Source organism: Salvelinus namaycush, chromosome 14 (genome assembly GCF_016432855.1).
Source record: "Salvelinus namaycush isolate Seneca chromosome 14, SaNama_1.0, whole genome shotgun sequence".
NCBI classification, from domain to species: domain Eukaryota; kingdom Metazoa; phylum Chordata; class Actinopteri; order Salmoniformes; family Salmonidae; genus Salvelinus; species Salvelinus namaycush.
The window spans coordinates 15828158-15855135 of record NC_052320.1 but is presented as its reverse complement, the minus strand read 5'-3'; the positions used below and the strand labels follow the sequence as shown (position 1 = coordinate 15855135).

Below are 26978 nucleotides of genomic sequence, written 5' to 3'. Positions count from 1 at the left end.
TAACTCACTAATGGCTTTCTTTAATATATATGGTCTCCCACTCTATGTATTACTATATTAATGTTTCTCTGTCTCACTCTCACACTCTCTCACTCAAAATCCAGTACCTGGGATCTATGCTCATCAAGGAGCTACGTGGTACAGAGTCCACCCAGGACGCCTGTGCCAAAATGAGGGTAGGTCACGCCTTTAACTACTACTCTCCTCATATGTTTAGAGAGACATCATTCTCTATCTCTGCTGAAAGGACCCAGACTAATTTCTCTCTCTCTCTCTCTCTCTCTCTCTCTCTCTCTCTCTCTCTCTCTCTCTCTCTCTCTCTCTCTCTCTCTCTCTCTCTGTCTCTCTGTCTCTCTCTGTCTCTCTCTGTCTCTCTCTGTCTCTCTCTGTCTCTCTCTGTCTCTCTCTGTCTCTCTCTGTCTCTCTCTGTCTCTCTCTCTCTCTCTCTCTCTCTCTCTCTCTCTCTCTCTCTCTCTCTCTCTTCCCCCCCCCCCCCCCCCCCAGAGGTCGACAGAGCAGATGAGGAAGGTCCCCACCATCGTCCTCTCCATCACATACAAAGGGGTGAAGTTCATTGACGCAGCCAATAAGGTTGGTTGGCTGGGTGCCCCTTTTTCACCTTGGACCAGATCCATACGGCGATATCTGATAACTAGACAGACACACACACCTGTCCCAGCCAGGGAGACTAGACACCAGGGGAAGAGGAGGCTGCCCAGCATCGCATCACACCTATCACATTGATCCAGCCCCACCCTCTCCCTCCTTCATACTAAATGTCACCCCTGTCTGTTAAGTGTATCATAGACCTGACAGATAGGCCTTTTTTGAGGGGTCACAGGATAGAAACTTCTGTGTCGCCATTGCAATTAAGAACATAGTGACATGTTCTTTCATAATGGAGATGTGATAGTTATTGATGTCTCTGTGACTATACAAACAGTATACTCATTGTAGTGTCTTGTTGGACTCTCCTCCCATACAGAACATCATAGCTGAGCATGAGATCCGGAACATCTCGTGTGCGGCCCAGGACCCAGAGGATCTGTGCACGTTTGCCTACATCACCAAGGACCTGCAAACCAACCACCACTACTGCCATGTGTTCAGCACAGTGGACGTGGTGAGAATACATGCCTACACAATCATCCCACTCTAACCCAATCACTTCAGAGTGCAGTGACGTGACTTGACTTCATTGTATGTTCTACTATCGCATTCCTTTCAGAATATGTCCAAACTAAGACATGTTATTGCCACACCACACAGCACAGTACATATACAAATATCTTTCAGCTGTAGATTCAGGTCCATACAGAATGGTCTATGATGTCCTCTCCTCTGTCCTCATGTTGGTTCCTTCCCAGCCACCTTTTTTAATCCTCAGAGGAGATGTGACTCTGACTGGCAGCAACACAGCATCACTGTTATCTTTACTCTCTAGACCAGCTTCTCTACCTGTGAGGTTTCATACTTCAGCAACATTTGATTGCCTTTTTCCGACAGTCATGGTGCTATGAGGCCATCACTAAACTGCCAACCTCCACCACGCCGTTCCTCCTGAGAACTGATTATTTGTCTAAACCAGGGTTCCCCAATAGGCAGGCACCCATGTTTTCTGAGTGAATTTTTGGGGGGGGGTACTTTAAAAAAATATATGTTGGACATTAAGGACTGTAAAATCATCAGGAATTCAGCTCAAAGTGATTTTAATTTAGGAAATCTGTTCCCTAGTTTTCCCACGCATAAATAGAGAGGCATATTTGATCATATGTAATCAAGGTTTGAAATATGTTCTGGCCCACCAACCATCTGCTCAAGAAAAATTGGCCCAAGGCGGTGACGATGACCGTATTACCGCCACACTGGCGGTCACGAGTCATGACGGCAGTCAAATTCCACATAAACGTTTAGTCACAGTAATTAGGCTTCTCCAAGCTCTGATGTTGCTGATGGTCATTAGTAGCCTACCAAACTTGCTAACCGCCTGGTACTCAGCACTCTATCGTCCCTCTAATCACTCTGACATCAATGCAAATGTATTCGAACATCTAATCAAACACTTCATGAGAGCCCATGAGCTCATGTTGCACAACATTTCTATAGGCTATTCAATTGCATGAGAAAACAGAGTGATGGCCTCTATTAAAAAGAGGAGGATCCCATCAGCTTTCCATAGGCTAGGCATGCTATATATATTTCTGAACTTTCCTAATATTAAGCACATTTGGTTCTATTTACAACAGGAGTATAGCCCACCAGGCTGGCATGAAAATGAACCATGGGAAAAGCGTTGTCCTTTTGCTATTTAAGTGCATAGATTACATGTATTTTTTCACACTGCTGTTTCGAGACAGGTGCATGTTAATGGTCCATTCTAAATCAAACCAAATTTCACACGTATATTATTTAGTATATGTAAAGACAAGATTAAATTAAGAATAGTCTGATGGGTGACAATATTAGCCTATCACTTGTGAATGATATATTATCACTTGTGAATGATGCCCAGCTTAAGGCAATAAACAGTGATTCCTGTGCAAAGAACAAAGCAGAGCTCATGCCTTTTTTCAAATCATAAATAGTTGTATCATGCAGCCTTAGAATATTTTAAAAATCAAAACGTATAGCCCAACATTTGTATCATAACTAAACTTACATAAATAACAGGAGTACTGTTTCTTTGTTAACCGCTCAACACAGAATAGCCGCATGTGCACAGTCCCTTAAATCATTTGGAGAAAATATCCTTTCTATTTTATTCAGCTATGATGAATTGTATTCTTCATACTATAAAATAATGCCACTGAAGTCTAAGCAAATCTTGTCTGCTAAATGAACTAGTGTAGCCCACAGCCATTTGGTATAGCCTGATCAGGACCTAACATAAGGACAACTCAGAGTATGCTATTCTGTTCTTCTGAAATAGACTACATTTTCATCATATCATGTTTCTTTAGACCTGTCTAAAATAAATAATGGATTTATTGTGATGGTGTAGGCTATATTACATGGATTTATTAGACTTTTTAAAATGTAGATGTTCCAAAGGTTTGCATAAGTGGCTTGTAGGCTATGCATGGAAGCCAGGAGATGCTAAATGTGTTTATGTTAATTAACGGTCAGTTACCGTGAGACCGGCTGTTATTTTCTTGACAATCACCGGCTGACAAAATGTTATGACCGCCACAGCCCTACCCACGGCTGAGTGTAACTCTAAAGCTTTTCACATTTAATACTGTAGGGGTCATCTAAGGCCACTGACAAACTACTACAGAGGCTGGTCCAATAGAAATAACATAACCATTAAAGTCAATGGCTGTTTTTCTATGGCTGGTCCCACCTTTCTGAGAGGTCTGCTGTTGGCCCTCTGGCTTGTGTTGTACTCAATAGGTCTGTGAACTGAATGGCCTCAGTCATCAGCCTACTGCATTACCCCTATCTGAGATGAGGTGAGGTGGGGGAGTGTAATAACCCGGAGATGTGATCAGAGCTTTTAAACAGTATTGACCAGGCTGCTATCGGACGCCACAGGCTCATTTTTCACCAGCCCACACAATGGGACGGATCCCAGATCAGATCAAAGGAAATAAACAAAGAGAAAGTTCCTCGGAGACACAGACTAATAATCAGCCTTCTGTTTCTCAAGCTGGAGTTGTTTTGTTACTTAACTTTACAAGAATATGTTTAACAGAGCCAATCAGGTGGTGTCTCACTGGACTGGGTGGAGCTTCCCATGGTGCTGCATGTGTCAGGAACAAAGAGTATCAGAGGAAGCCATAAAAATCCATCTTTCTCAATGCAAAACAAATCCAGGGCTTTTTGGGTGTACAAATAAATACACACATGGACCCCCCCAATGTTCTTGTCTCTGGTCCCAAGTGCATGTTCACCTTCAGCTGCACCTTTCCACTATGTAGAATCTGAGTGTTTTAATGTGATGCAGCTCCAGCCTCAGTGGGTTGCAGTAGCATGTGTTTGCAGTCAGGGGACAAAGAGAGAACCGCTTGCTGTCTCGCTACACTTCCTCTCTACCTGACTGCTTTCTCTGCCATTGAGTTAAGTCTGTTTACAAAGTTTTACAGGCAAATCAACTTTAGAGTAAAGTATTCGATGCCGTTGTATGACTGAGCATCTCTCCTGGGTCTTTGGAGGAGACTGTCCACTGAGCTGAGATTGTGGCATGTTGTGTCTCATCCACTCAATGTGTATGCTTTTAAATAGTGTACATACTTAGAACCCTGACTTGTCTGACCTAGGAATTATAGATGCACCGTATGCCTATGTTTACTTTCTTAATGACTAAGACTCAGTCTGCTGTAGAGTGATGCGGCAGCATTATATTCAGGAGCATTAGTGCATGTCTGTCTGTCTGTTGACATGTAACTTAACATAGCAGGCGTAAAAGAAACACCCGAGCGGGGTCCCAACATCCGTTTGTCAGGGGAAAAGGAAGCTAGGTTGAACATACTGTATCCCTGAGACCCGGATGTTTCTGGTTTCCCCCAACCCTACTGAAGGTGGTTGATATGGGAAACAGGAGGAGGGAGTAGAATATTGAGGAGGATTCTCTCTCCTCCCCCTCTGGTAGAACCTGACCTATGAGATTATCCTGACGCTGGGACAAGCTTTTGAGGTGGCCTATCAGCTGGCTCTCCAGGCCCAGAGGACCAAACAGCACCAGGGCATCCCAGCAGGACCTGGGACAGAGGTCATCGAGACCAAATCCAGCCGGCCCGTTCCTAAACCACGGGGCAGCGTAAAAAAATTAGGGGTGAGTTTTTCACACGCAAACATTTACATTTTTTTATTTTATTTTAGCAGGCGCTCTTATCCAGAGCAACTTACAGGAGCAATTAGGCTTAAGTGCCTTACTCAAGGGCACATCGGTAGATTTTTCACCTAGTCGCCTCGGGATTCGAACCAGCAACCTTTCGGTAACTGGCCCCACACTCTTAACCGCTAGGCTACCTGCCGACACACGCTCACACAATTCTCTCATTATGAATACATTGTGAAAATCTGCCAGTAGCAACACTCCATTAGCATTAAAACATGGATTGCTACTGAATGATAATGTTACGATCACACAGCTGGGAACATTCATTAGATATAACAACCAGAATGTGTGTTCACACACAATCTCATCCTGCCTTTAATGGGAATGTTATGTACTGATGTTATTGTAGCGGAGCGGGGGTTGATTCACCACAGCATGGGCACATCACTCCCATCCCTCTCATCGGTACACACACCTAAAATCACACAAACATCTCATGTCCCCCACTAACCAGGGTCTTGTAAGAATCTGTCCCTACCTCCTGTCCCTCTGTCTCTCTCTCTGTATCGCTCTGTATCTTTCTCTCTCTCTCTTGTTGTCCATTCACTTCCTGGCTGTCCCTCTCTCTCTCATTGTCCATTCACTTCCTGGCTGTCCTGTCTGTCTCTCCCAGGACTCTCCTCCCCAGCTGGACACTCACTCCTGCTTTTACTGTCACACCTGCACCACCCACTGTCCCTCCTTTCTTCCGCTGTACCACTCTGCCAGCCCTGCCGCCCAGGTGCTGCTCTTTCTCCCTCTCCTCACCCTTTCTCTCTCTCCGCATCCTTCTATCATCTACCCTTTCTATATAATGTTACCGCTTTGGCTTGATCCCCCCCCCCCCCCCCATCACCAATACAGTTCTCACATTTTCTCTCCTCACCTTCAATCCATCCACATTACTCATTTATCTCTCCTCTTCACACCTCATTCTCTCTGTTTTTGTCTCAACGGGGTTCCCAACCTGGAATCACATAATTTTTTCTTTCAGAAGATGACATTTTGAAACACCATCAACTCTGTTGATTGCTGTGTTGTTCTTTACTAGACCCCTTGGTAGTTGTAAGACCCTTGGGAGCCCCCTAGTGGTATGAACATTCTAGGTTGGTAATCACACTTTTGATTTGGTGATGATGACGTGCTATAGCTTTTCCCTCAGTGGTTATTCTGTTCATATTTTCTTAATCACACTTACTTAGTACAATGAGTCATCATTACCTCTGATGATTTCTCTGATTTCACAACGCTTTCAGGGAAAGGAAATGATGATCTCAGAATGACTAACGTAGCTCAGCACACCAATTTTTCATTTGTTGGCTCTCTCCCCCTAAGTCTGACTTGTATCCTGGCTGACCCCCCCTGTGTCCCCTACCCCTACAGGTGGACCCGTTGGAGCTGGTGGGGGACTCCCAGTCCCAGGGCAGTGCCACGTGGCTGGTGGACCCCGTTCCCAAGGACTCCAAGAGGACCATCAGCACTAAGTACGAGACCACCATATTCTGAGTAGACCTGCCACCTCACCTCTCCTGACCTTTTACCTTGGATCTGACCTCCTAATCTACTGTACCTTTCCTCCTCTCCTTCTCCTTCTGTGTGCCTTTCAATGTGACTCTGCCCGTCTCCGCTCCAGGCCTGACCCCTGCTCTCCTGTCTCCCTCCACCTCCTTTCCTCTCCTCTGCCACTGTTGGACCCTGCTGTCTGAGAGTTAGTCTACCACATCTACCTTCTGCTCTCCTCGCCACTGTGTTATCTTCCCCCAACCACAGCTCTGACTGTGGGGACTAACTGTTACTGGACCGCTCTCCTAACTGGAACACGTACCTCTTCCTTCCCTCTAATTAATAAGTCCTGCCAACTACTGGGCCCTGAATCCTTCCAACCTTCTCTATGATTGTGAAGCAATCATCAACCGTTCCCCAGGCATTTACTATAGTTCCTCTTGCCTTTGTGACCAAGAAGCATGAGACCTTATCCTTCTGCAACATTGCCTCTGTTTTGTTTTCTCATGAACCCTGTGCTTCCTCACATTCACATTGGCACTGCATTAGCCCTGCTTTCAATTTTGTAATGTATGGTGCTGTTATTTGTAGCATTTACCAATGCTAGTAGGCTCAGTGGCATTATCTGACCGATCCAGTACAGTAGCTGTGAAGTGTGTAAGACAGCTAATGTAATCCACAAGTCACTGATTAAGTTTGTTCAGTGGTAGCGATCTCCATTCTACCTACAGTACCTTCTCACCACTCTAATTTACCTCTTACTCACAAACTACTATCCCCCAAACTCTCTTAGAACAATCCTTCATTTTTCCTTCTATATATCCCTCCTTTCTTTTTCATTCCTTTTACTCATCAATGTTGTTTTCTCCTCTGGGTGCTTTTCCTGCTCTACCAGGCGACGGCCACTGTGAGATGTTCTTGAAGAACTTTCCCTCCTTGTTTTCTGAACAATAATCTCCTGACTCCAGTGCTCAGAAAAAAATATATGATTCTCTACAGCGAAGGATCAACTACCTGGATGAACATTGTTTTCTAGAAGAATCTGTAAGAGACCGGCTGTTCCATTGTTCCAACTCTACACACATTAGTAGGAACATTGCCTGTTTCCCTGCAAGGGGATGGATGACAACCTTGTTGCACAGGACTAAACCCTAAACCCATCCCCCCTGGGATTGGTCCATTTGGGTTAACAGGGGGAAGGGCACGTACATGCGTATCCTGTCAGACTTATTTACATTCTTTGTGTCGGTTTACCGGAAACTGTCTGGGAAAACTGGCCCTCTGTGTCAGGCTGCCAAAGGAGGCTAGTGTCCAGCACTGTGATAGGAGATCTCTATTGGGAACTAATGGAGTTAACATTGACGGGGCCTTTTGTTAGGGAACAACAGTGGGCAGGATAGGACACAGAGGCTCACACAGATAATATGGTGTCCTATGTAGAGGTGCTCACTGTTATAGACAGACAGCCTAGTGGGACATCTATTTGAGCATGCCTTTCTCTGTTTATGACTGAGATTACGTTGATTTAAAATCTAGTGCAATTCTAATTTGGAGTGTCATGAGCACTTTTTGTGAATGCTTGGATGCTGGGGAAATATTGTGTGCATCCAAGATGATATGAAGAGAAATTGAATTGACTGTTCATTTAATAGAGTAGGAACCAAAGAGATGCCAAAATGCGTGAATTCTGCTCTAGCCACCCGTAATAGACCTGGGTGATGGTCTTAGGGTAATAACTCAGCCTAGCTGGTACATCAGTCAATATAGAGCTGATTAGTGCCAGTAACCTTAATGACGAGGAAGAGAGCGCATCAAATCTCTCAGTGGAGAGGAGAGGTTATATGAAGTACGTAGAAAATAAAAGATAAACATTGTTCACAATCCAAGCATGTCTTAATGGACTGAAAGAGGAAGGCATTAGGTTGGCATGGCACTGATTCTACATATAGACATAATAAAAGTACATCATTACTTACTGTTGCTGTGCTAGGTTCAGCTCATTAAGTGTTCAAATCACTGTTCACATCCATCTAAAATTCAAACTCATCGCCATATTCCAAATAGTGTTAAGACCCAATCAACCCACTGTTGAAACTTAAACCCAGCGGAATGGGGGCTTTCCTTTCCTTCTTTTCCTTTTCAGAGCTCATGCCTTCTTGATGTTCTGTTGTCATTAATGGATGTCTGTCTGTGTTTGATTTAGAATCCACCCTGCCTCAGTCAATATTCAGAGTGCTAACATTGAAGCGGCAGTTGATCATTATCTAGAAAAATCCATCATTTTTATATCTCCTCCATTTAGTTTTCAGTTGGCTCCGTCATGTTTTTACATTATTTTAACCCCAGTGCTGTGTTGGTGTGTATCTCCCTTCCATGTAGCTGACTACCATGACCAGACACCCAGCCAGAGTGAGAGGTCAGGGGTGCTCAGACCAATGGTATTTTGTTGTGGGGCAGGATGCCCTTTTGGAACCAAGAGAAAGGCCAGGCCCACTTTCCATGCACCTCTCCACCCACTGGGGGTCGTGCTTGCATACACCAGGAAGGCCCTACCTGCTCTCTGCCGCCCCCGGCCCTCTCCTCAACCTCCACTTCTTCAGCTCCAGGGGTCAGCGCTGTAGCTCTGTAGCAGACAGACAGGAAGTCAGCTATTTGCTTCTTCCACCCTGTCCTGTCCTTTGACCACTGTGACTGACTGCCCCCAGGCAGTAAACAGAATCAACCAACACCCTCACTGCATCCACTTACATATACTGAACAATGGACTCAATATGTCAAAACTTGGTCAATAATCTAGAGATCACAAAGGTGGGTGTTTGTTTGGTACATGTCCCTCTTTCATTGTGAAGCACTCAACTTCAACATCCCTCATCTGTTTTTGGTACCAATTAAACATGTTTATCCTTTACAGGCCTGTGAATGCTGTTCAGACAGACAGTGTATTCTATTTATGGGTACGAGAGTGACAAGTTCCCAGTTGTTGTTTTTTGCCAGACATTTTGTGACTTGTTTATCCATTCCATGAGAGGAGAAGATGGTTGCCTCCTCTAGATTGGTGCCTCAAACAACTCCTCCTCAGAGAGGCCTTTCCCATACACTTAAATGTGTCTTCATTGAGGGCTACGCTAAGCTACTCTTTACTCTGACAGTGATAGTAATCAACATAAATTATAGATTTTTGAGCAGAGAAAATCGAGATCCTACCTGACTATCTCAATGCAATACCTATGGGAAATGAGAGACAAATTTGGGAAGAATTGGGTAAAATGATTACAATGTGAGATGCAGCAGTACACTCACAGGCTCTCTCCTGTCCATCCATCCAAGCACCAGGTCAGCGACATCAAAGCATCTCTTATTTTCATTTCCTCATTCATAACATACAGAACTGTGATAAATAATGGAATAGTGTGCGGGAGGAATTTTGGACGGCTTTTAAACTGACAATACAGATCATATTTAAACAGGGTGAATGGCTTTTATTTGATAATAATAATAATAATGTATTGTCTATTTGTACGTTTTAACTGTCCTGATGCTGGATACTATATGACCAGGCTGGTGTTAGGAGGTAGTCCTACTGATTGCATTTTATTCCCCCTCCCTTTATTTCTGAATTCATTTTGAACTAGTCAAACCACGAAATGAGTCGTATAAGATTTTAGGTACAATAATGTACCAAGCATTTTCTCCCCATACGCCATCTCTCCTGGTACTCTGTGGGCAGCTAGTGATGAACCTCTGTTGGTATGTTGACTAGTTATGGTACACTCAATATGGTACACTGGCTTCAGCTTGTTGATAGCACCTGCAGCCATCAACCTGGTCCCATCTTCGCGTTTGCACATTTACTAAGGATCATTGGTAGTACAATGTGACTATTCTGATGATATTGATGACTATAATGATTAGAACAATATTGGATTGTAAATTAATCTCTAGCAGTCTGTATTTTGATACTTGAATGATTTTGCTTTTATAGATATCTATATATATATATATATATATATATATATATGTATGTATGTATGTATGTATGTATGTATGTATGTATGTAATTTTTTGCCACATTTGTCGTAAAGAGAAAAAGGACTGTGTCTTATAAAGTTCAACATATCATGATACCCAACGATTGAAAACAGAGAAAGAACTTAGAGCGACCGCACTAAAGAAACAAAGAAAAATATTGTAAATAATCTTGGGCTTCCAGTCTTTTTATGATTATTATTTTTCATAATTGTACAACTAATAAATGAAGAAATGATGAACCAGATTCCTGTATTCTTTTTTTCATGACAATCATTCAGCCGTGAAGAGTTGCATAGTACTATTCTTTACATGTGCGTAGTCCCAGACAGACAAAAGGTAATGGTGATGATACTGTAGTATGACAAACCAACATGAACAAGTCTGGGCAAGGAAATCGGACAGGCTTGACGGTGCATCTTTTGAAGCAGCTGATATTGAGCTGTTTCAAAAGATGCACCAAAATGAATTCCTCATTGGACTTAGTTGGTAGTGTTACCTGAGGGCCGGGATAGTCGATAACAAATATATTTCATGTTTCAATAAAATGCCGGTGAGGAGAACAGAAGAAGAACTCGACAATTGGTTGGGAATGGGACAGGTTTACATTTTTACAGATAGGGTTTGTTTAATTACTTTATACTTTTAATTTGCAGCTGTAATAGCTGAGCTGTGTCATGCTTGTCAGGTGTTTAGGAGCATAAAGCCAATACACAGGTAAAAGAGCTTGTCTGTGTAACGTTAAGATGTAAGAGGTGTAAGGAAAACCTGTGACTGTGAGAAAAGGTGTTTTTCAAGCCACAGGTACAAGAAGTAAAATATTTTTAAGGAGCTTCATGACAGTCTATACCGGGGGTCCTGGCACTACACAGCTGATTCAAATAACCAATTCATCAAGGTTTGATTATTTGGATCAGCTGTGAAGTGCTAGGGCAAAAACCAAAATGTGCACCCAAGGGGGGAGGGCCCAGGATCAAGTTTGGGAAACCCTGGCCTCTACACCTGCTGGAGGATTTTTAAATGAAGCATTAAACCTGCATGTTATTTCTCATATCTTTCAACTGTTAAGGTCTTTTGATTTGTCATAAGTATATTCAGTGGTGGAAAAAGTACACAATTGTCATACTTAAAGATACCTTAATAGAAAATGACACAAGGAAAAGTGAGTCACCCAGTAAAATACTACTTGAGTGGAAGTCTAAAAGTATTCAGTTTTAAGTATACTTAAGTATCAAAAGTAAATGTAATTGCAAAAATATACTTAAGTATCAAAAGTAAAAATAAATATTTTAAATTCCTTATATTAAGCAAAACAGATGTCACCATTTTTTTGTTTTTTTATTTACGGATAGCCAGGGGCACAATCCAACACTAAGACATAATTTAATGAGTCCGCCAGATTAGAGGCCAGGGATGTTCTCTTGATAAGTGTGTGAATTGAAACATTTTCCTGTCCTGCTAAGCATTCAAAATGTAATGAGTACTTTTGGGTGTCACGGAAAATGTATGGAGTAAAATGTACATTATTTTCATTAGGAATGTAGTGAAGTAAAAGTGAAGAAAGTCAAATATAAATAGTAAAGTACAGATACCCCCAAAAAACGACTTAGTGTAGTACTTTAAAGTATTTTTACTTCAGTACTTTACACCACTGAGTATATTGTTGCAATTTAGAGTCCACTGCTAATAGTTACTAACGGCTCTCTAACCTCACAGGTAAAGGTTCCCACTCTCTTTTGGTGATGGTGTAGCGTGGTTCGTTCTGCGTTGTGTAATTTTAATTAGGACGCTGCCACAACTGACGGTCTGCTCGTTGAAATCTTTTTATTTGCCCTGCACACGAAGAGACAACACACATGTTACCCTTGGCGCAGTCACAGCTCTCGGGCACCTTGCTAGCCGAAGGTCAAGCAAAAGAGCGCCAAAAGGAATTAACAGGTGCTGCGTGCACACACTCGCTGCACAACAGCACACCATACAAGTAAAACTATACAGAACATAATTCTGACAAAATAAAAGACATACCTGCACACGAAGAGACAACACACATGTTACCCTTGGCGCAGTCACAGCTCTCGGGCACCTGCGCGAGCACATGGACACTCACTCAACCACTGTCACAAGTACTCACAAGTTACAACAGATACCCCAGTCAGTGAACTCTGTGAAACTTGTTAACATAAATTCCTACACTGTCCACACTATAACAAACTTATGGTTGCAAAACAGTACATTGTATAACCTTATGACGGTTGTATATGAAACAGTTTCGGAGCCAAGGACAACATACCTTGCTAGCCGAAGGTCAAGCAAAAGAGAACGATAAAGGGGTATGGAAATACAGATAACCTGCGATGGGCCAAACCAAAATATACAAAACTTTTACAATCACATGTATGTACAATATTGGTATGAAAAAGTGTTTGTACACCAAATAAAAACATTAGCTATGCAGCTGTAATTAAATAAAAAATGACACTGAATTATTATTATTATTATCAAATTATTAACATCCCCTCTTGACCTGGCCTATTTGAATTGGTCCTTGTGTGCAATTTGGTGCGTAATCTAGGGGAACAACATCACACTGCTACATTCACCCCCACTGTTTTACACTAGATTATAGGCACAAAACAAAAACACATTACCTCGAAGGTAACAAAGCAAAGAAAGAAAAAAAAAGGCACACCCACAGGGCGACAGAGTAACCCAGTGTAGTCCCTTAATTCTAGACCCACAAATGGTCGATCAGCTGAAAAGCTATCCCGCGAAGGATTAGGAAAAATAAGGGGTAGCTAATCCCTTATTCAACCGTATACGAAAAATGCCATATACATTTTATGCCGATGGACTACACACAAAGTTACATGAATTGTCAAATATATTAGACAAACCCACAAATCATTCTAAGACATGCTTAGATTCCTACATATATATATATATATATATATACATAAAAAAGAAAAGGTAGGCAATATCCTACCGTCACTGAGAAACCAAGAATTGTTTCATTTCCTGTGTAGACATAGTTTGGATTAGCCTATCCACTGGCTTAATAAGTCTACCTAGTCTAGTCCGAACACCCTCACCCACAAACCTAGCAGGAATGTCACAGACAGCACTAACCCTGCTCAGAGGTCTAACCTCAGGATGGGGAGTACTACAGATCCGCATCTCCGGAGCCAGCACACTTTCAGTTACCTACTCAACACTAGTAGTGTCAGACGACTGATCAGAATCCTGGTAGATTGTCACAGACCACACTGACGAAGCATCTTCAACCAAGGTAACATCATCCACACTGAATGGAGTTTCGCAATCAGAACTCTTGTAGGCTTCGGGGATATCTCTCTGGTCCACTTCTGCTGAGCACACCTCACTTAAGGGGACTTCATACGGTTGTTCCACCTCACTTCCATCCGCTGGAACTTCACCCTCCTCTTGGAGTATCCTCCCAGAAGACTCAGGAAGGCCTGCTACCCAGTGGACAGTCCTGGCGTCACTCCCATCCATTTGGCTGGACTTTGCAGACATCTCAGAGATCACGTCACCACTCGATAGAGATCCGTGACCCTCAGATTCCTCCCACGAAGGTAAAGGCAGAAAGTTGACTGGCATAATCAGGTTCCTATGCACAGTTTTGATGCGTCCAGTGGTAGGGTGTTGGATCCGATATGTGTTAAGTGAGCTGTTCTTTGCAACCACTATGTACACCACACTCTCCCAGCAATCAGCCAGTTTCTTCTTGCCCCTCTCCCCCTTGTTAGCAAGTAGAACTCTATCTCCCTTCTGCACCGAGTGACCCTTAGACCGTCTGTTGTAGACCTCGGCTTGTCTCTTTTGTTGCTTACTGGCATGCTGCTGGGCCAATGTCATGGCCTCTCTCAGATCCTCACCCAGAGACTGGACATATTTATCCACATCTACTGTGTCCCCATCCAACAGCACACTTTCAAACATAACATCTACCGGCAACCTAGGGGTGCGTCCGAACATCAAGAAGAAGGGTGGAAACCCAGTAGTCTCATGAACAGTGCAGTTATAGGAGAATGTCAATGTGTTCAACATCTGAGGCCATTTAGCCTTAGACCTAGCTGGCAGAGCTCTAATCATCCCACCCAGTGTGCGATTCAGACGTTCTGCTTGACCGTTACCCATGGGATGATAAGGTGTGGTGTGGGACTTTTCAACACCAGATAACTGAAGTAATTCTGCAATAAGTAAACTCTCAAAGTTAGCACCCCTGTCAGAATGGATGCAATCAGCGAACCCATAAATGCAGAAGAAATTATTCCAGAGAACACGAGCAACAGTCTTAGCAGACTGGTTTGGACATGGATACGCACAGGCCAGCTTAGTAAAGTGATCAGTCACTACTAACACATCAATAGACTTGTTGTTTGAATCTTCTGCAGTCCAGAAATCAATACACACAAGTTCTAAAGGTGCCGTTGTCACAATGGAGACAAGTGGAGCTCTTGCTTCAGGCTCAGGTGCTTTACTCAACACACATCTCTTACAGTGGGCCACGTACTCCTTGACATCCTTCTCCATAGATTCCCAGTAAAACCGCTGTCTCGTGAGCCACAATGTGCGCTGCTGACCCTGATGACCAGCATCATCATGAACTCCCTTCAACACAAGGCCTCTCAAAGACACAGGTACGACATACTGGAATATTTTCTTCTTACTCACTGGGTGTTTTGAGACACGATACAGAATCCCTAACCGCGTGGTGAGTTTCCCCCACTGTCTTAGAGTATAAACTGTTTCTTTAGCTTCAAAGACTCGCTCTCTCCTAGATGGGCGCCGGCCTCTATCTACAAAGAACATGACTCTGCTGATGATAGGATCCAGTGACTGGTTATCATACAGCTCCTTGTGTGTAAGGACAGGTAAAGGGCTCTGACCCATGGACATCAACTTCTCAAGGTGCTGCACATGTGAAACGGCCCTCACTGTGGCACCATCATCCCATCGGCGATGGGCATGGAGGACAGCAGACACCTCTTCACAGGAAACCAACCCACTGACATCGTCTCCAGCTCTACTCAACTCACTCCCAGGAGCCATAGACGTTCCACAGCCAGCCTCGGGCTGCTCACAGGAGAGACGGAACATGTCTTGTACATCATCCAGTCGAAGACCTCTGGCTTCCTCCAGCAGGACATCATATGGAATTCTTGTCAGTCGGTGCAGAACTTTGGAGCGGACAAATGGCTCTCTGCTCAAAGCATCAGCAACGACATTCTTGGGCCCTGGTATGTACTGGATATCAAAATCAAAAGGTGCCAGCTTTGCAACCCATCTCTGCTCACATGCATCAAGTCTCGGCTTTGTAAGAATATATTTGAGTGGATTGTTGTTGGTCCACACCGTAAACTTATGCCCTCGCAGCCAATGGCTGAACTTATCATGAATGGCCCATTTCATGGCTAGAAATTCCAGCCGGTGAGCAGGATACTTGGATTGTGCATGATTAAGAGATTTACTAGCAAAAGCTATTGGCCTGGCTATGGCCTTCCCATCTTGCACTTGGGATAGTACAGCTCCCAAACCACTAGTAGATGCATCAACAGAAAGCAAAAATGGCTGAGAAAAATCTGGATGAGCCAGCAGTGCCTGGTCAACTAGTGCTGCTTTCAAAGCTTCAAAAGCGAGTTGACATTCGGCAGTCCAGTCTGCAGCAGTGAGCCTGCGAGAGGGACCAGGCCTCTTTCTGCCCTTGCCTCTCCTAGGCTTCTTCTGACCTGTAGTCAGCTGAAACAATGGCCTAGCAACCATGGAACAATTCTCAATGTAGTGTTGATAGTATACTACCATACCAAGGAAAGAACGGATTTTGCTAGGAGACGGAGTGACACCATCAGCTTCCATCATCTCACTCTCAGTCACATTCAAAATGGTTTGAACCTTAGCAGGATCAGTGGCTACGCCCTCCTGAGAAATGATGTGGCCCAAAAACTTAACAGACCTCCTCAAAAACTTGCACTTAGACGGAGACAGTTTAAGATTGTGCTCCTGCAACCGCTGGAAAACCATCTCAAGTCTCTGCAGACTCTCTTCCTCCGTCTTAGCAAAAACCATCAGATCATCCAAATAGCAAAGGAGACTTAGAAAGTTTTGGTCCCCAAAGATGGTCAGCATCATTCTCATAAAAGTAGCTGGGCTGTTGCAAAGGCCCTGAGGCAAACGATTGTACTCGTGCAGACCTAAAGGAGAGGAAAATGCAGTGTATTTCTTATCCTCTTCATGCAGTGGCACATTGTAGTACCCAGATGTCAAGTCCATTGTGCTGAAGAAGGCATTACCTCCCAGCGCCGCCAGTACATCAGCCTGATGAGGCAGGGGATGAGCATCCTTCACTGTGCGGGCGTTTAACCACCTAAAGTCAGTACATAGACGCAAGTCCCCATTCTTTTTCCATACCAGCACCAATGGTGAGGCATACTCGCTGCTGGATTTTCTGACGATTTCCTTTTCCTCCATATCATCCAGTGTTTCCCTGAGTTTTTGGTAATCAGCTGGAGAAAGCCTACGATAAGGTAATCGAAATGGGCGGTCATCAGTCAGCCGTATGCGATGGCAGAACTCTTTTGCCTCTCCACAATCCAGGCTATGTCTAGAGAACACCGTGTCATACTTCTCAATTAAACCGACAAGTTTGTCTTTCCAGAACTGTGAGACTGGACACTCCTCAACAGACAGGCCTTGAAGTCCAAGATTGCTCAGTGTACTGTTGCCATGAACTACACTGCCACCAACTGAACTCTTGGCTGTAAGACTGCCATGTGAGCTGTCACATTGTACTTTTGCCACGTTCTGGTAAGCAGCTTGCTGCTTGACATCATCAAAATCCTCCAATGCAATACAAGGGTAAACATCTGCCACTTTAGCATTTCGTCTCAGGGTAACTGGCGAAGTTGTTGGATTCACAATCTTCACAGGGAGCCATCCATCCCCCCACAGAGGCGTAACTACTCTCCCTACTAGTATGTGTCGATTCACACAACGAGACGTGCTGGGCTCGACAACAACAGTACTGCCCACAGAGAGTTTTGTCTTTGGGGGTAAGCGGTCCCACACCAGATGCTCACTCATGGGTTGGAGCGTTACTGCCCTCTTCAACTTAATGGTGCCCACTTTATCTGGGATGGAGTCTCCTCTCCATCTCTCCAGATTTGATAGGAGGCGCAGGAACTGGCTGTCCTCACACTGGCCAGAGGGACCTGGCGTACCCACCACCCGCCAGTAGCTGTCATTTGATTTGAACTGTCTAATCAGAGACTTCAACACGTTAGTGCCAACAATGAGTTCATCAACCTGCCCATCTACAATAAGCACTGGGACTACATAACTGAAGCCATAAAGCTGTAGTTTCAAGTCACACATGCCCACTGGGCTAGTTTGCGTCCCACCACAACCCACCAGTATGATGTCTGAAGGAGCTAGAAAGTTCCCCTCTACCACTCCTGCCTCCCTCAACCGAGGTACAATATCTGCGCGCAGAGTAGTAGCCATGGACCCACTATCTAACATCCCCTTCAGCTCAACTTTATCCTGTACTAGCACGGTGGTGTAAAACAAACTGTCATTCTGAGAAATTCTCATTGTGTTCTGAAAAATTACTGTGTTGTTCTTGGGTACTGACTCACAAAAATAAGAATAAACAGATTGGATATCATCATCAGTGGAGGAAAAATTAGACTGCCTCACATTGCCCTCCTCAGAATGGAGGCTTTCTAGTTTTCCTGAGACCTGCCAGTCTGTCCACATACAGGGCTCTTTCGCTTCCCAGTCTCACTACAGTCAAAGCTCATGTGGCCAGGAGAGAAGCACTTGAAACACAGCTGGTGCATCTGACAGTGAGCTTTGGTCCAGTGATTAGTGCTTCCACAGACAGCGCACTCACACTCACGTTTGGGGAACTGTTTACGGGGCCCTCTGTTCACAGACTGAGTATTGCTGACAAGAGCCTTCTCTAGTGTAACGGATGTGAAATGGCTAGCTAGTTAGCGGGTACGCGCTAGTAGCGTTTCAATCAGTTACGTCACTTGCTCTGAAACCTAGATGTAGTGTGCCCCTTGCTCTGCAAGGGCCGTGGCCTTTGTGGAGCGATGGGTAACGATGCTTCGTGGGCGACCGTTGTTGATGTGTGCAGAGGGTCCCTGGTTCGCGCCCGTGTCGGGGCGAGGGGACGACGTAAAGTTATACTGTAACATTGATGCTGTTGACCCGGATCACTGGTTGCTGCGGAAAAGGAGGAGGTTGAAAGGGGGGTGAGTGTAACGGATGTGAAATGGCTAGCTAGTTAGCGGGTACGCGCTAGTAGCGTTTCAATCAGTTACGTCACTTGCTCTGAAACCTATTAGTAGTGTTGCCCCTTGCTCTGCAAGGGCCGTGGCCTTTGTGGAGCGATGGGTAACGATGCTTCGTGGGCGACCGTTGTTGATGTGTGCAGAGGGTCCCTGGTTCGCGCCCGTGTCGGGGCGAGGGGACGGTTTAAAGTTATACTGTTACATTGATGCTGTTGACCCGGATCACTGGTTGCTGTGGAAAAAGGAGGAGGTTGAAAGGGGGGTGAGTGTAACGGATGTGAAATGGCTAGCTAGTTAGCGGTTACGCGCTAGTAGCGTTTCAATCAGTTACGTCACTTGCTCTGAAACCTAGATGTAGTGTGCCCCTTGCTCTGCAAGGGCCGCGGCTTTTGTGGAGCGATGGGTAACGACGCTTCGTGGGTGTCAGTTGTTGATGTGTGCAGAGGGTCCCTGGTTCGCGCCCGTGTCGGGGCGAGGGGACGGTTTAAAGTTATACTGTTACACTAGCATACTCAAAACTTTCTCTAATGTCCCACCCTCAGATACAGATTGGGCCTGTTCTGGTTCACGGCCACATCGAGAAAAAGATGACACATTAGGTCTGCTCTCAGGATCCACTTCCTCCTGGGGGGAGTCGAAGACAGCAGCCACCTGCTGTGAAAGTTGTGTTCTACATGCTTTACGCTCCCTTAACAGTTCATCCAAACGATCCTGTACCTCACTGGCTGTCCAGTCACGAAGGGGTTTGCATTTGAACACTTGGGCCAACTCTTTATCAGGACAGTTGCGTACAAACATGACTGCCAACTCTGAGCACTGATTGGGCAAGGTTCTACCCTCACTTACAAGGTACTGTTCAGCTGCCTCTGCAGCTTTGTTAAGCCTAATCCAGAAATCTAGTGAACCCTCATTAGCATATGGTCTCATTGAATAGAAATCAGCTAATGGCATACCTGAGTAGACAGTATCCCCAAAGTGTTGCTTGAGAACACTGAACACTGCCTTAACATCTGTGACAACAGGGTTGTTACGCATCCAGACTTTGGTCACATCCCGTGCCCTCCCCATGAGCCTAGACATCACCTCCCCAACATTCTCAGACCCAGTGTAACCCCTCTTCTCTAGGTAGACTCCCATTAGCTCCTCCCACTCCAGGACAGAGTACTTATCTGAGCCATCACCCCTGAAGAAAGGTGGAGCACTAACCTCTGACTTCACAACCAGATTCAGCTTGGACGCATCAATAAAAGTTGACCCACATTGTTCAGGCAGGGGAAACTGCTGGGATTGGTCAGGGGAATGGGCAGGAGAAAGACTTGAAGCCCCAGGCTGCAGTAAACTCGCTCTGATAGATTCTCCTATCTCTGAACCAATCTGCTTAATAAGGTCACTAAGCTGACTCGGTGTCCCATTATTACTGAGGACTGGGGACGATGGTACATCAAGCAACAGAGGTGGGATACCCTGGTCAGGTGGAGTAAACAGCCTACCCCTCCCAGTGCTTGTAAACTCAGGACTAGCAGCCACTCTACTCCCAGGAGCTGACTGTACCAATGGTGTAAATGCATGGACACCCCTCCCTCTACCCACACTAACCACACCAAAATCCCCAGCATAACTCATCTTATGGACTTGAGAGTCTTCCATGGCTCAATAGAGAACTAAACTACAATGTAATTTACTGCATACAAATACAAAAAAAATGCAATAAACAAATTCCCTCAAAACATGCAAATAAACACCAATACAATTATCTAGTGAATATGCTACATTCACCTTCACTATTTACAGTATACATTCACTTATAGCAAACCATCAACAAATGCGCATGCGCGGGTCGCGCATCTCCTCCACATGCACAGCTCCGGTGGTCAGCTTGAGCTAACCAGTCGGCAGGTCGCGGCACCAGTTTGTAGCGTGGTTCGTTCTGCGTTGTGTAATTTTAATTAGGACGCTGCCACAACTGAAGGTCTGCTCGTTGAAATCTTTTTATTTGCCCTGCACACGAAGAGACAACACACATGTTACCCTTGGCGCAGTCACAGCTCTCGGGCACCTTGCTAGCCGAAGGTCAAGCAAAAGAGCGCCAAAAGGAATTAACAGGTGCTGCGTGCACACACTCGCTGCACAACAGCACACCATACAAGTAAAACTATACAGAACATAATTCTGACAAAATAAAAGACATACCTGCACACGAAGAGACAACACACATGTTACCCTTGGCGCAGTCACAGCTCTCGGGCACCTGCGCGAGCACATGGACACTCACTCAACCACTGTCACAAGTACTCACAAGTTACAACAGATACCCCAGTCAGTGAACTCTGTGAAACTGGTTAACATAAATTCCTACACTGTCCACACTATAACAAACTTATGGTTGCAAAACAGTACATTGTATAACCTTATGACGGTTGTATATGAAACAGTTTCGGAGCCAAGGACAACATACCTTGCTAGCCGAAGGTCAAGCAAAAGAGAACGATAAAGGGGTATGGAAATACAGATAACCCGCGATGGGCCAAACCAAAATATACAAAACTTTTACAAGTGTTTGTACACCAAATAAAAACATTAGCTATGCAGCTGTAATTAAATAAAAAATTACACTGAATTATTATTATTATTATCAAATTATTAACATCCCCTCTTGACCTGGCCTATTTGAATTGGTCCTTGTGTGCAATTTGGTGCGTAATCTAGGGGAACAACATCACACTGCTACAATGGCAACACACATACTTGGAGAGACATACAGTTGAAGTCGGAAGCTTACATACACTTAGGTTGGAGTCATTAAAACTTGTTTTTTAACCTTTCCACAAATTTCTTGTTAACAAACTATAGTTTTAGCAAATCAGTTCGGACACCTACTTTGTGCATGACACAAGTAATTTTTCCGACAATTGTTTACAGACAGATTATTTCAATTATAATTCACTATCACAATTCCAGTGGGTCAGAAGTTTACATGCACTAAGTTGACAGTGCCTTTAAACAGCTTGGAAAATTCCAGAAAAGGATGTCATGGCTTTAGAAGCTTCTGATTGGCTAATTGACATCATTTGAGTCAATTGGAGGTGTACCTGTGGATGTATTTCAAAGCCTACCTTCAAACTCAGTGCCTCTTTGCTTGACATCATGGGAAAATCAAAAGAAATCAGCCAAGACCTCAGAAAAGAAGTTGTAGAAGAAGACCTCCACAAGTCTGGTTCATCCTTGGGAGCAATTTCCAAATGCCTGAAAGTACCACGTTCATCTTTACAAACAATAGTACGCAAGTATAAAAACCATGGGACCACGCAGCCATCATACCGCTCAGGAAGGAGACGTGTTCTGTCTCCTAGAGATGAACGTACTTTGGTGCGGAAAGTGCAAATCAATACCAGAACCACAGCAAAGGATCTTGTGAAGATGCTGGAGGAAACAGGTACAAATGTGTCTATATCCACAGTAAAACGAGTCCTATATCGACATAACCTGAAAGGCCAGTCAGCAAGGAAGAAGCCACTGCTCCAAAACCGCCATAAAAAAGGCTGACTACGGTTTGCAACAGCACATGGGGACAAAGATTGTACTTTTTGGAGAAATGTTCTCTGATCTGATGAAACAAAAATATAACTGTTTGGCCATAATGACCATCGTTATGTTTGGAGGAAAAAGGGGGAGGCTTGCAAGCCGAAGAACACCATCCCAACCATGAAGCACGGGGTAGCAGCATCATGTTGTGGGGGTGCTTTGCTGCAGGAGGGACTGGTGCACTTCACAAAATAGATGGTGTCATGAGGCAGTAAAATTATGTGGATATATGGAAGCAACATCTCAAGACATTAGTCAGGAAGTTAAAGCTTGGTCGCAAATGGAAAATGACCCCAAGCATACTTCCAAAGTTGTGGCAAAATGGCTTAAGGACAACAAAATCAAGGTATTGGAGTGGCCATCACAAAGCCCTAACCTCAATCCTATAGAAAATGTGTGGGCAGAACTGAAAAAGCGTGTGCGAGCAACGAGGCCTATAAACCTGACTCAGTTACACCAACTCTGTCAGGAGGAATGGGCCAAAATTCACCCAACTTATTGTGGGAAGCTTGTGGAAGGCTACCTGAAACATTTGACCCAAATTAAACAATTTAAAGGCAATGCTACCAAATACTAATTGAGTGTATGTAAACTTCTGACCCACTGGGAATGTGATGAAAGAAATAAAAGCTGAAATAAATCATTCCCTCTACTATTATTCTGACATTTCACATTCTTAAAATAAAGTGGTGATCCTAACTGACCTAAGACAGGGAATTTCTACTAGGATTACATGTCAGGAATTGTGAAAAACTGAGTTTAAATGTATTTGGCTAAGGTGTACGTAAACTTCCGACTTCAACTGTACTTTCCTGAATCCTGTGTTGTCGATACTAGATCATGTTCAGATGGGCTACTATGATTCCAATGCATGGATATGTATCTCTAAGACAGATGGGAACTCAGATGAAGCGTTTGAAGGAGTAGCTCAGATTACGTTATGGGACGTGTTCCTCATCATGAGGATAATAAGGATCTAACCCTTTAAAAAAAATGTTTTGCCTAAAATGACATACCCAAATCTAACTGCCTGTAGTGAAATTAATGTAGGAGACACAGCAGGGGTTCAAACTGTAGAACCCAGTTCCTACACTTGAATATAAAAATGGATTTTATCAAAGAAAAACTATGCTACATTTTATCTCTGGGACCCTCAGGATGACAAATCAGAGCAAGATTACTGAATGTAAGTACATTATTTACCTTCAGGGTGAATGTATGAAACCAGTTGCTGTGATAAAAGCTTTGTGTTGTTGTGCACTCTCCTCAAACAATAGCATGGTATTTTCACTGTAATAGCTACTGTAAATTGGACACTTCAGTTAGATTAACAAGAATTTAAGCTCTCTGCCCATATAAAACAAGTCTATGTCCTGGAAAGTTGGCTGTTACTTACAATGTCATTCTAGTCACATTAGCGCACGTTAGCAACAACCGTCCCGGTATAGAGACACCGATCCCGTAGAGGGGAACTACACATCAGGTGAGCAAACTGTAATAAACAGATTTTTCTCCGTTTCCGACTAGCTGGAAATCTAGAACTTTTGCCTCAAATATTTGTTCTTTACTTTTACTCCCTAATTTATTCCCGGAATATTTGTTAATCAGAGACGTTGTGGTTGTGAATTGATGGACAACGACAAGCAGGGCCAAATCATGATAAAGGAATCTTTCAATGGATTTGATGGTGCTCTGAACTTCAACAAACTGCAGTACCATCCTAAGTGGCCTGAACTTGCGTTTAATCAACATAGGCCACAGTACATTCAAATGGGCCTTGGAAAAGGTTCACCTCCCCATTTGCATTAAAACATTAAAAGACTACCTGAAAAAAGGGGAGATGCTTGTGATGAGAAGAGGTTTGTGGACATACCATTGTCTATTGTTATTCCATGTGTAAAAAAATAAAAATAGGAATACAACAGGAGCAAATCTACAGTGGATCCATTGATACACATTTCTTCCTCCTCCTCAGTGCATCCCAGAGTTAGAATCATTCAGAAAACAAACCTAGATTCTGGAGGGGACAAGCTTTTGGTTTCTACCCATGCCACATCAACCTAACCCTGCTGAGAAATGGCCAGCCAGTGGCAGAGCATGATCTCACAGGTGGGCAGCTGCTGCCCAATGGAGACAGGCTGTAGCAGCTGAGGATGAATCTGACAATCAATGCCCAGGAGCTGAGAGAGAGAGGGAGAGACATCATTACACCTGTACTGCCACTCATCTGTCTGGACAACAAGTTGGATGTCAGTTGGGGTAAAACGAAAAACCAAGGGGTGCCCTGAGATATCATCAGATTATGTGCTATTTAGCAACCACTATGGTCCACCTCTAGCCTGGTTGCCATCTCTGTTCAGCCTTTACATTCCTCTCCTGTCATTTGCCAAAGTCTTTGATAGGACTTGCAAGTGGAGTGTTGGCTAAAAAGACTGGTACCCATACTAGTTCACCTCTGTTAGAGGTTACAAATTACAAAGTTGTTCCAATAATAAATACAAGTATTATAATACTGTTTGTATTTATTGACAGATCCTGATACTAGGCCCAGATAGCGTTTCCACCCTTGCAGTCGTCCCGGTGGTGGCAATGGTATTCATTTTGATTGGGGGCCTATCCTTTATTGTCTTTGGCATGTGGAAGTGGAAACGCACAGGTGAGATGGGGTTAGAAGTAGAGAATGGTGGTTACAGATGCAGAAAAAGTGTTTGGGTAGTGTTCATTTCTGTACTTGGAGTGATGTATATTAGTTGAACTAATACAATGATTGCTGCAATAAGGCTGCCCTCTTCAGGTGGCGAATGGTCTAACATGGACATATCTTCACGTTTACAGGATGACTATCTTTAATGTTTAACATCTTTATCAACAATGTAATTAGTGGCCGATAGAACCTGTGTCAATGTGTTGTTCTAGGCTTTCCTCCATTTTATGGACCTACTTACTCTGCTGCCAAAGGTACCGGTAAGTATGTTAGAATTTATGTTTACTTTGTCCCTATTGTATCATTGTGGCTTGTACTCAATCATTCCTGTCCAGTGCTACTCATATCGTAAGGAGAAGAATGCCATGTTTTTTTATTTCTCTTCCAGAGACAGAACAGAGCAACTCATCTTTAGAGATGGAATCAACAGTCTTGATACAGCTGTACTCAAACCACCATCATACCATATTATGGTTATACCATCTCTGCTGGAGATGAAAAGAAGTGAATGATGGTCACTGTTTTTCAAAAAGGAAAATGAAGAAATCCAGAACTAATTGAACAAGCAAGCTTTGCACTGCTCTGTTGTTATTTAATGAGACTTGTTATATGGCCAGTAATAATTGCCTAAACTTTGTAAGTGAATTGTGTATACACTCCTCTACGTATTTATTTGGACAGTGAAGCTGAAACTTGTAATTTGGCTTTATACTCCAGCATTTTGAATTTGAGATCAAATGTTTCACGAGGCGACAATACAGAATGTCACCTTTTATTTGAGGGTATTTTCAAACATATGTTCTACCGTTTAGAAATGAAAGCACTTTATGTATCTAGTCCTCCTTTTTGAAGTTGTCATAAGTGTTTGGGCAACTTTACTTATGTGTATTAAAGAAGCCAAAATTGTAGTATTTGATCCCATATTCCCATAGTAGTATGCAGTGACTACATTAAGCTTGTGACTCAACAAACTTGTTAGGTGGATTTGCAGTTTGTTTTGGTTGTGTTTCAGATTATGCTGTGCCCAATAAAAATGAATGGTAAATAGTGTGTGGAAATACGTGCTATTATGGAACAGCAGGGTGCACCATGAGACATGTCAATAAAACATCTCATATATGTTATTCATTATTTGATACACAAAATACAACAAAACAACAAAAAATCATATGTATAGTACATGTTTTTGTTTCTATTAGCCTATTTGCTGGTGATAAAATAATTTAAATGTTGACAGATAATGATTAAATAATTCCACTCTGAAACCTTATAATTGTATGAAATTGATTAGAATCATAAAATTATAATCTGATGATGTGTGTAGTTTTAGTCAGAATTAGATTAAACAATGTATCTGTATAGTGGAAAAACACAGACTGTCTGAGCAAGGCATAGTTTAGGATTTGAACTTGTATGTGTGTGCCGAAGAAAAAAACTGAGAACAATTAATCTGTGTTTGGACCGACCTGGCTAGGCCTCTGAGAAAACTTATGATAGCATAGGGAGTAATTCTCAAGGTTCCCCTAATCTCGGGGGAATGGAACTGTCGGCTGGGTAGTGATACACAGTGGTGAGAACTATGGAGAAGGATAAAACTCACCTACTGTTTGTGTGTATGTATGTGCGTAGGATATCTACTGTTTGTGTGGAAGTATGTGCGCAGCTATAAAATGGATGTCTTTATAATGGACTTCAGAGCGTTCTCGTGAATAAACTGTACTATCTTTTTGCATAAGCTGAGTCTGACTAATTATTATTAAACCCATGGTCTTACAGATCTCGGGGATTGGTCAGAGCTACTGATTGTCAGTTATTATCATTGGGATTGAAAATTCTCGTGACAGCTGGTAATTTGTTTAACAATGGACAAAATGATCAGCCTTGTAGTGTGTAGTAGTACGCTTCATAACCTTGTATCAAACATGAGTGTGGCTGCTTGTCAAGTCAGCTGCTTTCAGAACTAGGGATTCATAGCTCTAAAATTGAACCACTTATAGAAGCACACGTCTTCACTCTAGTTAATTAG

The 26978-nt window shown here is 43.4% G+C and overlaps 1 protein-coding gene and 1 pseudogene across 3 annotated transcripts in view; both read left to right on the top strand.

The window, feature by feature from the left end:
* The window catches only part of LOC120059190 (ankyrin repeat and SAM domain-containing protein 1A-like), a 107706-nt gene extending 97111 nt beyond the window's left edge, over nucleotides 1–10595 (top strand). For 2 of the 3 annotated variants that reach the window (XM_039008050.1, XM_039008049.1), the window contains exons 20-24: nucleotides 105–176; nucleotides 505–591; nucleotides 986–1123; nucleotides 4592–4774; nucleotides 6203–10595. In XM_039008050.1, coding sequence (XP_038863978.1) covers nucleotides 105–176; nucleotides 505–591; nucleotides 986–1123; nucleotides 4592–4774; nucleotides 6203–6325 — 603 coding nt within the window. In that variant the 3' untranslated portion in view covers nucleotides 6326–10595. The remainder of the gene's footprint in view (nucleotides 1–104; nucleotides 177–504; nucleotides 592–985; nucleotides 1124–4591; nucleotides 4775–6202) is intronic. The other variant, XM_039008051.1, reaches the window with a different exon arrangement.
* A 4736-nt stretch (nucleotides 10596–15331) lies between these two features.
* LOC120059632 lies at nucleotides 15332–26755 on the top strand (annotated as a pseudogene).
* The last annotated feature ends 223 nt before the right edge of the window (nucleotides 26756–26978 follow it).